The sequence below is a fragment of the Eutrema salsugineum genome, unplaced genomic scaffold (assembly GCF_000478725.1).
Source record: "Eutrema salsugineum unplaced genomic scaffold, Eutsalg1_0 scaffold_18, whole genome shotgun sequence".
In the NCBI taxonomy this organism is placed as follows: Eukaryota; Viridiplantae; Streptophyta; class Magnoliopsida; order Brassicales; family Brassicaceae; genus Eutrema; species Eutrema salsugineum.
The window spans coordinates 1,191,932-1,208,365 of record NW_006256846.1 but is presented as its reverse complement, the minus strand read 5'-3'; the positions used below and the strand labels follow the sequence as shown (position 1 = coordinate 1,208,365).

The following is a 16,434-nucleotide window of genomic DNA, read 5'->3' as shown; positions in this document are numbered from 1 at the left end:
TTAGCCGGTGTTTTGCTTCCTGCGGTGCATGGTTTTGCCGATGGACTCCGAATCTTGGTTTTCACCACTTTGATCTTTTAAACTCCATTTCTTCACCTGGTTCACTCTATCCACTCCAAGTATCTTCCAAAAGCACCTAAAAGACACTCCAAAAATGCAAAGATTCACTTGGACCTAATGCAAACCCCTAAGTCCTAAAGCAATACCTAAAGACCTAAAATGCATGAAATAAGGCATGCTTTGGACTAAAACATGCAAGCTAAATGAGGCATTTTATGAACATATCAACTCTCCCACACTTGTCCTTTGCTTTTCCTCAAGCAAAAATAACAATTGAGAGAGAGAGAGAGAGATTGAATGCTTGGGAGTTCATATTTCCTATGGGAAGAGAGAAGTAACCACAGAAATAATTCAAATTCAGGGTCCAAATTGCTAATTCTAAAATGCAATGCAAGACTTTACTTTGATGCATCAAACTCAACAATTATCTCCACAAGCTTTCTTATTCCTCAGCTCTTAAACATTCATTAGGCTCTTTACCACGTGAATCAAGTGATGCATGTTCAAACAAGCAAAGTTTGGCTAAGGGTGAGGTTATGAGACTAAAATGATATCATCAATGCTTAAGTGGGTTCAATGCAGCAAAGGGATCTCTCTTTGAATGATCAAACTTTGGCAGAAGGCTAAAGGTAAAAAGCTACTGATGCATACAAGGGCAAGAACTCATCTCACCCCCCATTACCTAAAATGCCTCTAACCCAAAGTCTCACACTTGTTCCACCCTCTCATGAGTCTCACACCTCTCTTCTCACTCATTTTTCTCTCACTAGGGGATTCACTTTTCAGTTCCACACTCTAGTTTTGGGGTCCAAAATTTACACTTAGCTCTTCTTACTTGCACTATCTAGCCTCCCTTCTTTTCTGTTTAAGCACTTGAGCCTTTTTTGCTTCTTTTTTTTTTTCTTTTTTCATGTAGAGGCTAGATCTTTTTCTTTTTAAACACAAGAGCTTTCTTTCTTGAACAACAAACCTCAAAACCGATTTCTTTTCTTTTCCATCCCCTAGTTCTCACCACTCTCTACTTTCCACACATCTCTCTTTTAAACTCTCACCAACAGACCATTCCCCCACACTTAATTCTTGCCAAAACCTCTTAGTTCCTTGATGATGGAACTAAACACCATGAGGCTTACACTTGTCGCTCTAAACCTGACACTTTCTGCTAATATTGATCCAAGGTGGCCTCTCAACACTCACAAACATTTGGCTTGAAGGAAGGTTGGGTTCAGGGTGTGGAAACTGATCCAAAGTGTGGAATCAGCTATTTGAGCTAAGGAAAAGAGTGGTAAAAAATGGGTTTCTAGCTCAAATATGCAGAAGTACCCACAAACTTATTCAAACAATGCATCACAAGATATTTCCAAATCAAGTTTAAGGTTTTCTCTTGCTAGAGCTGAGTTCAATTCAAAACTTATATCACTGATCCAAATCGTTTCACGTCTTGCAAGCATAAAAGAACTAACAACTTGGGCCATGAACTTAATTCTCAAAGTGATGTTCTCTCAAGGAAAAAATCTATCATTACTCCTATGGAATGGTGCAACCTATATGATTATGCAACTGGACTTAATCCTAAAAATGTGAATGCAACTAAATGAACATTTTTTTGTGACAATTTTTCAGATTTTTCAGATTATTTGACTATTTTTTTTTTTGTTTTTCTATGCACTTAGATGCCAATGCATGAATGAATGAGACTCAAGACTCAAAATGGAATATAAGATCAAAGAAAGCATGATTAGCAAACATAAAACTCTTCCCCCACAATTAAATAACACAGTCCCTGCGTTATAAAAATATGAGAGAGGAGTGCAAAGCAAAACAAGAAAAATTCAAAGTGAAAGATAAAGACTGCATGCATATATACAAAGGTTTGAAGGTGGTAACTAATCACTGAGGTTAGACCCCACATATTATGAAGGGTTGGAGGTGGAACATGATGGAGATGGCTCCATTGGTGGGCTTCTTTCTGGTGACTCAGGGAGAAAGGCTGTTGCTGGATCAATCCAAGCTTCTTTACCAGGTGGCAACTCAGGTGCACAAGCTGTGGAACTCTCTCTCCTATATCTTCTCTTTGAACCGGTGCTCGAGATGTTTCCGAGTTCTTCTCTGGTGAGGCAGGTGCTGTGAGCTTCTTGACCTTCTTCTTAAGATGCCTCACACACCTGACAAGCTTGTGGATTGTCTTGTCCTGCCACTTACACCACTGCTGAAGACCATTAACTCTGCTGTTGATCTTGCGTGTGTGATAATCAGGTGAACCCCAAACATATGGGTCAAAGTGGTATCGGTTTTCACCCATTCTTCTCGGTGGAACTTGGGTTTCATCACCATCAGACTCAGCAGCTGGAGGCTCATCATGGAGCTTACTTGATTCATCTTTCTCTTCCTTTTTGCACTTGAGAAGTGGAGGATCCCTTGATGGGTTATAGATCTGGTCCTTAAGGAGGATGAAAGAGACATTACATCTCTCTTGGAGTGAACTGATCGCTCTGTTGGGCAAGAGGACTTGCACATTCTCTTCCTGAAGTAGCTTGAAGTTGTAAGCCCAGCTGTTGTCAACTTTTTCCTCAAAGGAAACACTTTTGCTTAGATATCCTTCATCAATCAGCTGTGGCTTAGCTTTAGTCTCAGAAAACTCAAATCCTTTTGCCCTCAGGATCTTCGTCACAAGCCATCCATTTTGCAGTCTCCTAAGCCCTCTCTTTCTCCTGTCACACCACACATTCTCTCTGTACACAAGCATTTGAATTGACAAGAAGGCGCCAAGAGAGGGGATTTGGTAAGGATCATCAAACTCATTCTTGTTCTTGGCGTGGGTGATGAATGGTTTTAAACCCTAAAAGCTCCATCTCATGCAAGTGAATCACTCCAGGGTTGTAGGTGGTGAAGAACATGCACGCCAAAACTCTGTTTTCATATCTGATCGCCGGATTCTTAATCCTGCTGGTCTTGCTCTTTCCTCCTACATAAGCCCCAAATGCAATAGTGTCCCATAAAGCTTCAATCTCCTTCTTTGGGTACCCAAAATTCTCATAATAACTTCCACCTTTAGTGAAACCAAAGATCTCATCAACCTCTCTAAACCCCACTTCATAGTACTCCACTCCATTGATCATAAACTCCATGTGACCAAATCCTTTTCCTTGAGGTCTCTTTGGGTATCTCTTCCCATAGATTTACACCTCTAGGGAAGCAAGGAACTGCTGTGTGATACCATCATGAACCACCTCTCTCATCTCAAAGAATGCTTCCATACCCATATTCTGAAAAATGAGCTTTACATCCTCAACAATCCACAGCTTGCTCAACAACTCCTCATCAGGAAATCTTCCTTGAGCCACTTTTGCCTTGTTGAATTGATGCATGTATTCCTCCACAGTGAGCAGACACTGTTCTTGCTTCTCAGCCTTTTTTGTCTTTCTTCTTGGCTTCTTGAGCACCTTTAGGAGCCGGTTCAAGAGTTAGCTCTCTCTCAGCATCACTTTCTGTGTTTTCGTCATCAGAAGCTATAGCCACTTGATTTCCCTTGCCTTTTGGATCAGGTACAACAACAAGGGCAAGCTCAGTGTTCTTTTCCCTCTTTGCAGCCGGCTCACCATCACTTTTCTTGGTGACCTTTTTGTTGGTCTTGCTTGTTCTACCAGGCTTTTCTGAGGCCTTACTGTACCCTTGTTCTCCTTCTTCTGAACCTCCTTCTTTTGGGCCAAGGCAGCTGTTATTTCTGTCATCTGCAAGAGACTTCTCAAACACAGAATGAGCACCAAGTAAAATCCACCAAAAACATGTTCATGTGAAATTTCAAGAACATAGTTCTCTCAAAAATTCATGGCACAATGATTTCTCAAGCCAAGAATGATCAAGAAATTATTTTTAACAATGCTAAACACTATGTAAAGCAATCAACTCAACCAAGAAACCATCTTGCCATTAAAATCGATTTTAAGGTGCCATTTCTCAAGAATTTTTAAAACTCAAGAACAGGTGAATTTCAATGCAAGAACCAGTTTTTCCTGTGTTGTCTATCCTGTTAGAATTTCTAAAATTGTTCCCAAGGCATCTAACAACCTAAAAGAATCGATTCTACACAGAGCAAACTCAATATCGCCATTAACGAACATGGAAAAAGGTGAGTTCTTTCGGACAAAATACCTTGAGATACACAGGATTCGAGATAAATGCGATGAGAATGCAGGATAGACAACTTCAACACGAGCTCAATGAACTTTGAATCACTAAGTTTGAGTGAGAAATGAGAGAGTTATGGTCTTTCTATGTGCAGAGAAGGGAAAAGAGAGCAAACTCGGGTTTATGGCTGAAAATGGGGTCTGGAAAGGGGAGTTAGTCTGGTACAGCTGTTTTCTGGATCTGTGTTGACTGGTCAACATTTCCAAAGACTCCAGACTTGACTTTTTACCCAAGACCGTTGACCCTTGTGTTTGAATTCTCTTTTTACCGTGTGTAGAGCATGGAGACCTCGGTGTGAGTCAAGGCGAGGTGTGTACAAACTCAGTGCAATTTTATGGTTTTGTGACCATGGGCCTCGGTGTGATCCACCCGGAGGGCTCACACCAGTTGCTAACATCAGAACTCAGCACTTTGACCTTAAAACCCTCTCTTTGGACCCAAGTTTCCCAAGTGACATTTTTGTTCATTCACTTTCACAAGCCCCTGGGTATGCTCCACCCCGAGAGCATCACACCGAGGGGTACCTGTTTGTGGGTTTAACACTTGAATCATGGAGTTCAAAGCATCACGGTCTTGATGTAGAAGCTATCGGGGTATCAACACGAGGTTTAGCCTTTTTCTTTCTCAAAAACCACCTCGGTGTAGGAGATACCGAGGGGTTCACACCGAGGGGTCTCTCCACACATAGTCACTGGCACAAACAACAGGTGGCCTCGGTGTAACTTAGGGCGTGGGGTGAACGCGAGGTCCTGCCCTTTTCATTCGCAAAATAGCCTCAGTTTAGGCCATACCGAGGTGTTTACACCAAGGATATGAGCTGTGTTTCTTTAAAACATCAGGCCATCCCTTTTAGACTCCTTTTGGTACCTGTTCCTTCAAGTTACTCAGCTAGAACACCTTCTAAAACCTGAGGCCAAAGCATTCCAAAAACATAAATCAAAAAAAAAATATTTACAAGGTTAAGCTTGGGGTGTCTCCCAAGAGCACTTTGTTTAATGTCACTAAGTTTAACTTTTCATCCTTTCTGAAGAAGAGGTTGGGTCATAAAGAGGAACAGATGAAGCTTCCTCTTTCTTTTTCTGATACCAAGTAGTGCTTGACCCTTTGCCCATTAACAATTAAACCTTTGCCATCTTTTCCTTCAAGCACCAAAGCACCATAACTTCTCAATTGAAGAACCTTGAATGGACCTGACCACCTTGACCTAAGTTTCACAGGAAAAAGCTTAAACATTGAGTTGAATAGGAGGACCAAGTCACCTTCTTTGAACTCTCTCTTCAAAATTTTCTGATCACGTAAAGTCTTGGTCATTTCTTTGTAGATTCTTGCACTCTCATAAGCATCAAGTCTGATGTCTTCTACCTCATGTAGCTGGAGAAGCCTCTTCTCTTGGCAGTCTTGATGTCAGAATTTAGCAGTTTAACAGCCCATAGAGCCTTGTACTCTAGCTCTACAGGTAAGTGGCAGCTCTTCCCATAAAGTAGATTTAAAGGTGAAGTACCTATGGGGTCTTGAAGGCTGTTCTATATGCCCAAAGTGCATCATCAAGCTTTTTGCTCCAATCTTTTCTTGAGGAGCTTACAGTCCTCTCTAAAATAGCTTTGATTTGCCTGTTGGACACTTTCACTTAGCCACTTGTTTGTGGGTGGTAAGAGCTAGCAACTTTATGCTTGACTCCATGCTTTCTAAGCAGCCCCTCCAAGGTCTTGTTTATGAAATGACTACCACCAGCACTTATGACTACTTTTGGTATGTCAAATCTTGGGAAGATGATGCTTTTAAACTGCTTGCACACAACCTTAGAGTCATTTGTAGGACAAGCAATGGCTTCTACCCATTTGGACACATAGTCCATAGCCTCTAGGATATACTGATTCCCATGAGAAGAGATGAATGGCCACATGAATTCAATGCCCTAACAGTCAAATACCTCAACTTCAAAGAAGGGGTTCTGAGGCATTTCATTCCTTTTTGAGATGTTGCCATGTGTTTGGCAAGGGACATAGCTTGAAACTACACTTTGTGCATCTTTGAACATGGATGACCACCAAAACCCTGATTGGAGTACCTTAGCAACAGTCTTGAATGCTCTTAGATGCCCTCCATATGCTGAACCGTGGCACTCTTGTAGAACTGGTTGCACTTCCTCCTCAACCAAGCATCGTCTATACAAATGGTCTTTGTTGAGCACATACAAGTATGGCTCATCCCAGTGGTACCTTTTCACATCCTTGAAATTTTTCTTTCTTTGGTAAGCATTCAACTCTGGTGGCTCCACACCACAAGAAAGATAGTTAACAATGTAAAAAAACCAAGGTAAGCCCCTTTCTCTGATGGTTTTAGATTGCTCAATCTCCCAATAAGACTTGATCACCATGAGTTTCTCTTCAGGCAATGAGTCATTCAAGGGGATTTCAGAATCCACCCATAATCTTGAAAGGTGATCAGCTGCACCATTTTCTATGCCCTTCTTATCTTTGACTTCCATGTCAAACTCTTGTAGGTGAAGCACCCATCTCAAAAGCCTTGGCTTGGCATCTTTCTTGGTCATTAGGTACCTAAGAGCTGCAAGATCTGTGTAGACTACAACCTTTGAGCCAACCAAATAGCTTTTGAATTTATCAAAGGCAAATAGTAAGGCAAACATTTCATTTTCAGTAGTAGCATACTTTTCCTGAGCTGAATCCAAAGTCCTGCTTGCATAGTATATGACATGCAGCTTCTTATCCTTCTTTTGCCCCAAGACAGCTCCCACAGTATAGTCTGATGCATCAGTCATTACTTCAAAAGGCAAAGTCCAATATGGGGCTTGGACTATAGGAGCACTGATGAGAGCTTCCTTGATCCTCTTAAAAGCTTCTTCACACTCACCATCAAACTGAAACTCCACATCTTTACACAGCAACCTAGTCAATGACCTTGCAATCTTATAGAAATCCTTGATGAATCTCCTATAGAACCCTGCATGACCCAAGAAGCTTCTGATCCCTTTCACTGTGTTTGGAGCCTCTAAGTTGACCATCACCTCAACCTTTGATTTGTACACCTCAATGCCTGCCTCTGATACCTTGTGTCCAAGCATTATCCCTTCTTGTACCATGAAGTGGCACTTTTCCCAATTCAGAACAAGGCTTCTTTCGTCACATCTTATTAAGACTTGAGAAAGATTTGACAAACATGAAGAGAATGAGGATCCATAGACTGAGAAGTCATCCATGAATACCTCAACCTTCTCCTCTATTAGATCAGAGAAAATATGCATCATGCACCTTTGAAAGGTAGCTGTTGCATTACAGAAGCCGAAGGGCATTCTCCATTATGCATATGTGCCATATGGACAAGTAAATGTTATTTTCTCTTAATCTTTGGGGTCTATTGGTATCTGAAAGAATCCAAAGTACCCATCAAAAAAACAAGAATAGGGATGATTAGCTAACGTCTCTAACATCTGATCAATGAATGGTAAGGAAAAGTGATCCTTTCTTGAGGCTGCATTTAGCTTCCTATAGTCTATGCATATGCGATGACCAGTTACAGTTCTGGTTGAAATGAGTTCATTCCTATCATTCTTGACCACGGTAATACCACCCTTTTTGGGCACCACATGGACATGAGACACCCATCTTGAGTCAGAGACTGGATAAATAATCCCTGCCTTAAGCAGCTTGAGTATCTCCTTCTTAACCACCTTTTTGAGGTTGGGGTTAAGCCTCCTCTGGTGCTCAATATAGGACATGGATTGGTCCTTTAGGTGTATTCTGTGGGTACAGACATCAGGAGAGATTCCTCTTATATCAGCAAGGGAATAACCAATTACTCTCGTAAACTTTCTTAATTCATTCAACAATGCACTTTACTCATGAGCTAGCAACCTATCATTGATGATGACAGGGTAAGAAGAGTTAGATCCAAGGAATGCATACCTGACCCTGTTGGTACAGGCTTGAGCTCAACAGGGGGCGCTTTGGACTGTTCCAATCTGCTTGAGCTCAACAGGGGTGCACCGGATCTCATCAGCTTGCACTCCTGAACTAGTCCCTGACTTTTTCTTGAACCTTTGATACCCTGAACCTCAAGGCCGCTTGTTTCCAGCTCCAAAAACTCGGTTTCTAAACCCACTTCCTTGTACTGATTTAAAACCAACTTGTAAGCCTCACTTTCCTCACTATTTATAGTGAAGGTAAGCGAACCGGGTCAATCTGGAACAAACCGGGTACTGACCCGGTCTTCTTGGATAGTTGGGTGAGCACCTCGATGTGTGAAGGGTCCAAGACCGAGGGGTTGATGCCGAGGAATTCTTGTAATCTGGGTTGAAATGAAGAACATGTCAAGAACACGCATGACACCTTGGCTTTGATCCATCTTTGAATATGACCGTTGGGGAAGACTTGTTCTTATATGGGTTCAGGTAAGAGGACCTCGACATGAGTCATACCGGAGGGTCAGGTTGAGGTCTGGAGCATTTCTTTCGGACAAAGCACCTCGACATAGAACAAGCCATGGGGTTTGATATCGTGTCAACTGCGTGAGGGAACAAGTTTTACCCTTAACAAAAAAAATAAAAGCCGCAAGTGCACAGATAATCAGTTGTAGTATTTAGGGATCGAATCCACAGAGATTTGTGTGCCTGGTATTCTTCTACGGTTTCTAACTTTATGTCTAGACTAGATTAGTTTTGAAGGTTGGTTGTTTATCACGAATTAAACTAAAACAAAAGAAAGCAAATAAATCTATCCTAGAAAGCAAGTAGAAAAATCGAATGGAAAGCAAGTAAAGCAAGTAAAATATCGAAGTAAGGCAATTGAAATGCAGATCTAAATAAACAAGTATAAATCAATTGGTTTGTAAACTATGGCTAAAAACGCTGAGCTTTTGGGAACTCTAAAGGATGATAATCGGTTTTTACATTAGGGTAGATAGATCGGGATTGACGGATATCGATATATAGGGTTCTAGAGCTAGAGTACGGCAGTATGACTACGTCACTGTCGTGATCATAACCAACTGTTTCTCGCAACCTTGACCAGTACGTTTCCACTCTGGCCCTGGAAGGGAGAGAACACAAGAGCTGCACAAGACTCGTCAATACTCACGATCTCGCCGCAGGTAGGTTTCCACTCCTACGGAAAAATCGCCTGTTTCATTCTATGGCTGATACTTAATGAAAACTTTCGCAACACTAACTATCTAGATCAGATACTAGGTGATCAATCAAGCATACATGCAATAAGAACAAGAATAAATAGAGAACAAAGTTGAAATCCCAGATCTATAAACCTAGATGTCTTAATCGATTATGAGAGCCCCTTTCGGACCCTAAGCCCAACTCGGGATCTACTCAGACATGGCTGAGATCGACATCATCATTGGTTTTAATAAAAGTAATCAAAAACAGTAAAGAAAAGGGATGAAGAAAGCTTCTCTATTGAAGAACTCGGACTTGAACAATCTTCTACAAAAATCGCATAAAAACGGCTAAAGGAAAAAGGATTTCTGTAAAGTATCAAGGGTTTTTCTCTAAAAATGACCTAAATGACAAGTATTTATAGTCTTCAATACTCCATGGTTCCAGAATTGAGGCTGAGAATAACTTTGGGCTTCAGAAATATGGGCTTTAGTTCGGATTTTGACGGCCGCGGTCGGGAGTGACGTGACCGCGGGGAATAGGTGGTTGGCCGCGGTCGGGAGGCTTGTGACCGCGGGAAATGGGCTGTTGGCCGCGGTCGCATGACTTGCTGGCCATCTTTGAGTGGCTCCGGGGCTAATGGAATATCTTGAGATCCAACCGTTGGTATGTCTCCAAACCAAGTTAATTTGAAATCTGGTTGATTCTTCTATAAGTTGTCCAATTTTGAGGGTGATCAGACGGTGAGAAGGTCTTCGTCTCTCCATGAGAGTTCTGACGGTCTGCATTTATCCAAAAGAGCCTTTTTGTTCCAATTTGTGCCTCTTTATCCCAAATTACCTGAAAAGTCTTTTAAAATCCGAAAACATAGAAATCCTTTGAAAACCTTTGGAAATGGAGTAAAAACACCTGTAAAAGATATTAAAGTGATCCATAAAAATGGTCAAAATCCGGTGTTATCAACTCCCCCAGACTTAGTCTTTTGTTTGTCCTCAAACAAAACAAAGGCTAAATCTCGGCGAGAGGTTTGAAAACGCAGGAACTAAACAAAATCTCAAAGACCAAACTTCTAGACCAATATCAATCAGTATGCATCAATCGGGAATAGCATAGAAAATTCTCACTAGCAATACAGGCATAACTAGTCCGTTAATCCGTCATGCGGAAATCTATGCACTAGGATCTAACTTCCAGTCAACTAGCTCTTAACATTCATTAAAAATCTCGGTGGTTCTCATCAAAGAAAGTCTAGGCTAGGTGTCAAAAAGGTTATTCTAGGGGTAAGACTTACAGTGTTTACGGGTTACCTGAAGATCTGGAGAATGCAAGATATTATGCAAAACCGCAAGAGGGAGTGAAGCTGTTGGTATCCACAGTTTTCAGTCACTTTCTTCTTGCCATAGATTCCTGGTCTTCTTCCTCAGGTTCTCTCCTAACTCCCCCAGACTTAGATTTTTGTAAATCTTTCAAAAACATAGCTATATAAACGCTTAGTAGATGCTTCTTGCTCCACAAATTTCGACAATCTAAGACTCATTAGGCTTTTTGTTTCCCTCTTTCTTTTCATTGGTTATTTTTTTTTTATTTATTTTTTTTTAGAAGAGAGGGAACACCTTTAGATATAGAGTCTTAGAGAGCACGAAATTATCAGTTAAATTCTGTCTTGTAAAGCTTCATGAGGTTTCTGATACTCATCCTTCCCAATTCCTTTCAGTCTCCTTTGTGAGTGACTGAAAACTGCGTCGCTCCTCTTCTCTCCGACGTTTTTGCACATATCTGCTGATATAAACTAAAGAGAGAATGCATGAAAATTGAAAACAGGGGTTTTGGGTTTAGGGTATGGTACCAGATAAAGATAAACTGGTCATCTAGGATAACAAAGAGTGGTCAAAGTGAGGGTAAAAGACGTCCTAGATGTGTATGTCGATGCCTGCCTAAAATCAATGATGAGAAAATTAGATGTCAATATTAAGGTCAAATAAAATGAGCTAGTATATCCTGTCAGAAAGAATCTCCATGAATAGAAGTCCTCTGGTGGGAGTTCGTAGTGCAAGTACTCTAGCTACCGCCTAGTCTAGTGATAACCACAAATGAGCTATCATGCATAGTGTAGAAGCGTGCAGGTCTAAATCATCATAGTTTTGTGTCAAACATTCCTGAAAAATACTTAATGTCGAATAGGTTACATATTAAAATTTAAAAAGTGCTTGAAATTTGAAAGCAAAAGCAAGAAAATGATTAGTACGGATAGACATACTCCCCCAGACTTAAATCACAGTGTCCCCAGTGTGAAAAAGTTGGTGAGAAAATGGTGAATTAAAGCGAAATAAAATAAGATAAAAGAAAAGAAAATGATGATAGAACCGTGATGGCAGTGAAGTGCTGATCAATCACTCATCCTCCGATATGTCTGCTGCGAACTGGTGCTGCTCCTGTAGGAAGGTGACAACGCGCTCAAAGCGTCGTCCCTGTCTCTCATCTCTGCGCTCCAAATCAGAATGTGTGTGCGATGATGTAGATGATGTGGTGTGGCCGGTCGAAATAGATAGCTGAAAGTGAGCACCGGCCGCAGCTGCATTGCGTTTTGCCTTGGCCACTATGTATTGGCCAATGGTGAATGGTAGACGAGGTACAGATGGCAGAAAATCATCGGGTTCCGGAGTTCATCGCGGACGTCCTCCATTACACAATCTCGGGACTGATGGTGAAGGCAAGCTGACTCGGTGCTCCTCAGTGCCAGTGCAATACTTGTAACCAAACCTGTCTGGATCGAAAGCGGCACGAGAGATAGTGTGATCACGAGAGAGATAAAGTAGGTCATACCAGACATCGGGGAGTGGATCATCAGACGAGAAATCGAATCCTACAGCCTGTAGTATCGCTGTAATAGCACTCCCGTAAGCTGGAGTAGCGTCCTCGCAACCATGTAAATCATGCTTCATCTTTACCATGTTCTGTGCTATGATCCAGGCAAAGCAGGCAAGTCCTGGGTCGTCCATAAATGGCATCTGAAGTGTAATGAGCTCGGTCTTCAAAACACATCCCATGTTGGCTCTAGAGAAAATCGTGTGTGCTAAGAGTTTGTGCACAACTCTCGCTGCTGGAGGAGTAAGAAGGGCTGACTTGGATCTCCCGCTATCATAGACTCCATGACCCATCTCTCTCCACAAGTTAAAATCGGGTTCATCTTCAAGGTAAATGCCATCGGTGTATGGAAGCTTAAGAGCCTCACAAAGTTCAGAAATGGTGAGCGAGTAAGGCTGTCCGCGGATAGAGAATGACAAGATGTCATCTGATGCTCTGGGGTTCCTCCTCTTTGTGTGGTGGAGTGTAATAGTTGCTAAGAACTCGCGGACTAGCTCAGGATAATTCGGAAGGTTCAGCTCCATGTAGGGTCTCAGCTTAAGTGCATCGATTTACCAGATCAAATCCTCTCTGATTCCAAGCATCTCAAGTGTATGATAATCAATGCAAGGCGTGGGTTTGATGTTCAGCTTCTTGAAACGTCTTGCATAGTCCACTCTCGAGTTTATCTCCTTGCCAATGTATCGAATCTGTGGTGGCTCAAGAGCTGCTCGTGTTTCTCTTGAGTGGTGGAGCAATCTCATCACATAGTTTCTTCTTCTCGGTCTGGCTTGATTCAGCATGTACTCTCCTAGAGTAGCATCATCGGGGATGTCCTCAGAGCTGTCACCATTGCGACGGCTTCTTTGGGATCTGGTTTGTTCCATTTTTCTGCAAAACAAAATGATTCTTGGAAAAAGAGTGAATATGGATGCTGCTGATTTTAACACATTAAGATCAGTTATACTAATACTAGTATAAAGAGATTAATTAAAACCATGAGCAAGTAGAATTGACATTAAATCAAAGAAATCGAGTAGTTCATGACTAGATTCGGATTTTTGATGCTCTCAACATAGAAATCTTCTAAAAATCGGGTTTAATGAGCAATTTCCATGTCAAACCTATAGGTTACCTAATACTAATCACTAATCACACAAGACTTAATCAGATTCATCAATTTTGCTGTTCCAAATTCGATTTTTATAAAGCATGTAAAATCCAAATTTCAAAAATCTCAATTCCTCTTAAGCTAGGTGTTAAAATCGATTTTTAGATAACCTAAAAGGATAATCTATTGTTCTTTAGCTATTTCCACCATCAATAATCAGAGATTTGGGCTTTTTAAGAAAACCCTAAGTTCTAAAATCGAGTAAAAATGGCGAGTTTGAGGTTCATACCTTGCTGGAAAGAGAGATTTGATGACAGAATTGAAATCAGCTTTGAAAAAGAGTGAGGTTTGGGCCAAGAATCTCTTTAAAAGCTTAAGAATTGAAAAAAATGTGTTCTATCTCCTAAATCTCCAAGTCTTTTAGAAGAGACGAGAAAAAGGAGTTTTGATCCAAAAAGTGCATTTCCTTTCTGTAAAAAAAAGCGTTTTTGTAGTAAAAACGGAAAATTTTGAGAATTCATAAGTTTACGGGAACTTACCTTTCTTGTCTTGCACGCAAGGAAAGTTTAAAACTTACGGAGAATCTTAACGGGCTTTACCGGGAATACTTCGGAAATCACCGGGAAACTTCAAAAAGCGGCAGAAATCCGCATCGTCATCTCAACGACCAACGGCCGCGGTCAAGAGACTCGCGACCGCGGCGATTGAAGGTTCGGCCGCGGTCACATCCACGGTGCCGCAGTCGATGAACCTTTGGCCGCGGGTCAGATGGTCGCGACCGTGGCTCTTTCTCCTCCGGCCATTGTCCAACTTTCTGGTCTTTGCCGGGCCGAGCAGCTAAAAACCTACCCTTTTCTTTTTGGTTTTTCTAATTTTCTGATTTTTTTTTTGTGTTTTTTGTCTTATAAAATACCTGAAACTTAAAAGAAAAAGAAAGCATAAATTGTAAAAAGGAAAAGGAACTAAAAGAAAAAGTACCTAAATGGGTTGCCTCCTATTAAGCGCTTTTGTTTTAAGTCGTTAGCTCGACGTAAGCATGAAAAATCAGGCTGATTTGAATGGCACTCCATTTGATGTGCCCTTATCACTTCCGGTCGCTGGAGGTTTTACTTCTTCTCCTTGAGGAGCCGTCTTCTTTCCGTTACACTTCTTACGGACTTTAACATTGTTTAACACCCTTTTTGTGTTTTCGATCAGCTCCTGGATTTGGTCCTCACTAGTTTCTGTTGCATCCGGTGGAATGATAATCTTGATATTTGCAAAAGCTTTCGGCTTCTCCTTTTCTTTCTCTTTTGGCCGGTTTCCTTTGCTTGGAAAATCGTATAAGATAGTCGGGTAGTACCTTCTGCGATCCACATTGAGGAAAACGACATGCCGGTTTGCGTGATCGATTACTGCTCCTACGGTAGCTAGGAATAGTCTCCCGAAAATGAGTGGCCTCTCCATGTCTTTATCCATCTCCAGGACTTGAAAATCTGCTGGAACAATCTTGTCTCCCACTAGAACTTGTAGATCATGAATCGCCCCTTCAGTATCTTTTTGAGATGAATCTCCAAAAATAACCTTAACCGTCGATGTCCTTAAGGTTTTGATGCCCAATTTTTCGGCAAATGTCTTTGACATGATGTTGACATTGGCTCCGGAATCGCACATGCAGTCGGTAAACTTGATTCCTGAAATGAAACATTGGAAAACAAAACGTCCCGGATCGTCGGGTTTTGTAAGCCTTTGAAACGGTGATCGTTCAGGTACCTTAAATGGTGGCTGCTTAGCATCGACATCCTTGTACAGTGGTACAAAGATTGGGGTTTCTTCTTTCTTTCCATCGGTTCTGGCCTCTTCTTCGGGCAGTGTGGTTATGGCGTTGCAAAACCTCTTAGGATTATCTTCAACTCTTCCTGGAAGAACTCCACTTTGCCTCTTCATAGAGTCGGCTGTTTGGGCAACTTGCACGTCTAGCTTTTTGACATGCGAAGATAAAGCTTCAAATTTCCCGTTCAGGTCATTGTACATGCAGTCAACCTTTACGTTCACGTCTTTAGGTGCTTTTTCTTTCGTCATGACGAGCTGTTGGATGGACTGTTCAAGTCTACCGATTTGGGAAGCTAGCTAGTTCGTCGTGACTCCTTGCTGTTGTTCAAATTGATTGTTAAAACCCGTACCTTGGTAGTTATATGGGTGTCGCGGTTGATATGGTCATGTTCCTCCGAAGTTTCCACCTTGGAACTTGTTTTGGAAGGATTTTTGCTGAGGTGGGTAGTACTGATCTTGAGGATTCTCCACATTTGGATTGCGGTAAGAGAGATTGTTGTAATTTGCATTCCGGAAGTTGTTGTTGAAACCATTGTTGAAGCGATTTTGATATGGTACTAGCGCTCCTACATAGTTCACATCTTCTTCTTGAAAAGCTTGATTAATGTGATCAATATAACTAGGTCCTTCATCTTCTGCGCCATTGTTGGTCTCACAAGCATGGATTTGGCGATTGTTGCTCTTCAGAAGCTGGCTCATCATGTTCTTCAATTCGGTTATCTCCTTGTTGTCATTTCCGGTTTGCTTCGTCGATGTATTCAGGACAATCATTGCTATTGGCTTGAGCCAAATTTTCGATGAGGGCTCTTCCTTGTGCTATCGCCTTTTGTCCAAAATCTCCATTGATAGCTGTATCAAGTGAAAGTTTGTATTTTGGTTGCAAACCTCGGTAAAATGTGCTCAGCAGGCTTGATCCAGGAAATCCATGGTAAGGACAATCACGTTCATACTCCTTAAAATGTTCCCAGGCTTCATAGAAAGATTCAGTCGCGCCTTGTTGAAAGCTTGAGATCTTTATTCTCAACTGGTTCGACCTTGACTTAGTATAGAAGTGATTCAGGAAAGCAGTTTTACAGTCTTCCCAATTAGTAATCGATCCTGCAGGCAAAGATTTCAACCAACGGTGAGCTTTGTCAGCTAATGAAAAAGGGAACAACTTACACTTTAAATAGTCTGCTGGAATTTGGTTTGTTCTCATCATGCTGCAGAAGGAACTCGATATGGTCCATTGGGTGTTCAGAAGGAACTCCATGGAATTGGTTTTGCTTCACCAATGAGACGATTTGAGGCTTGA

At 41.5% G+C, this 16,434-nt stretch overlaps 2 protein-coding genes and 1 non-coding gene across 3 annotated transcripts; 1 reads left to right on the top strand and 2 right to left on the bottom strand.

Moving 5' to 3' along the window:
* On the bottom strand, positions 1-4,326 carry LOC112087332. Its single transcript, XM_024157348.1, has 3 exons — positions 4,213-4,326; positions 1,913-3,791; positions 1-123 (listed from the first exon to the last, which is right to left on the bottom strand). Exons 2-3 carry the CDS (start codon positions 2,804-2,806, stop codon positions 1-3), a joined length of 1,017 nt encoding a protein of 338 aa, XP_024013116.1. The 5' UTR covers positions 2,807-3,791; positions 4,213-4,326.
* On the bottom strand, positions 3,466-7,558 carry LOC112087331. Its single transcript, XM_024157347.1, has 5 exons — positions 6,179-7,558; positions 5,912-6,118; positions 5,611-5,771; positions 5,373-5,452; positions 3,466-3,791 (listed from the first exon to the last, which is right to left on the bottom strand). Exons 1-5 carry the CDS (start codon positions 7,556-7,558, stop codon positions 3,466-3,468), a joined length of 2,154 nt encoding a protein of 717 aa, XP_024013115.1.
* An 8,502-nt stretch (positions 7,559-16,060) lies between these two features.
* On the top strand, positions 16,061-16,166 carry LOC112087361. The gene has a single exon (XR_002900046.1). It is a non-coding gene; the product is annotated as a small nucleolar RNA R71 (small nucleolar RNA).
* Positions 16,167-16,434: the final 268 nt, after the last annotated feature.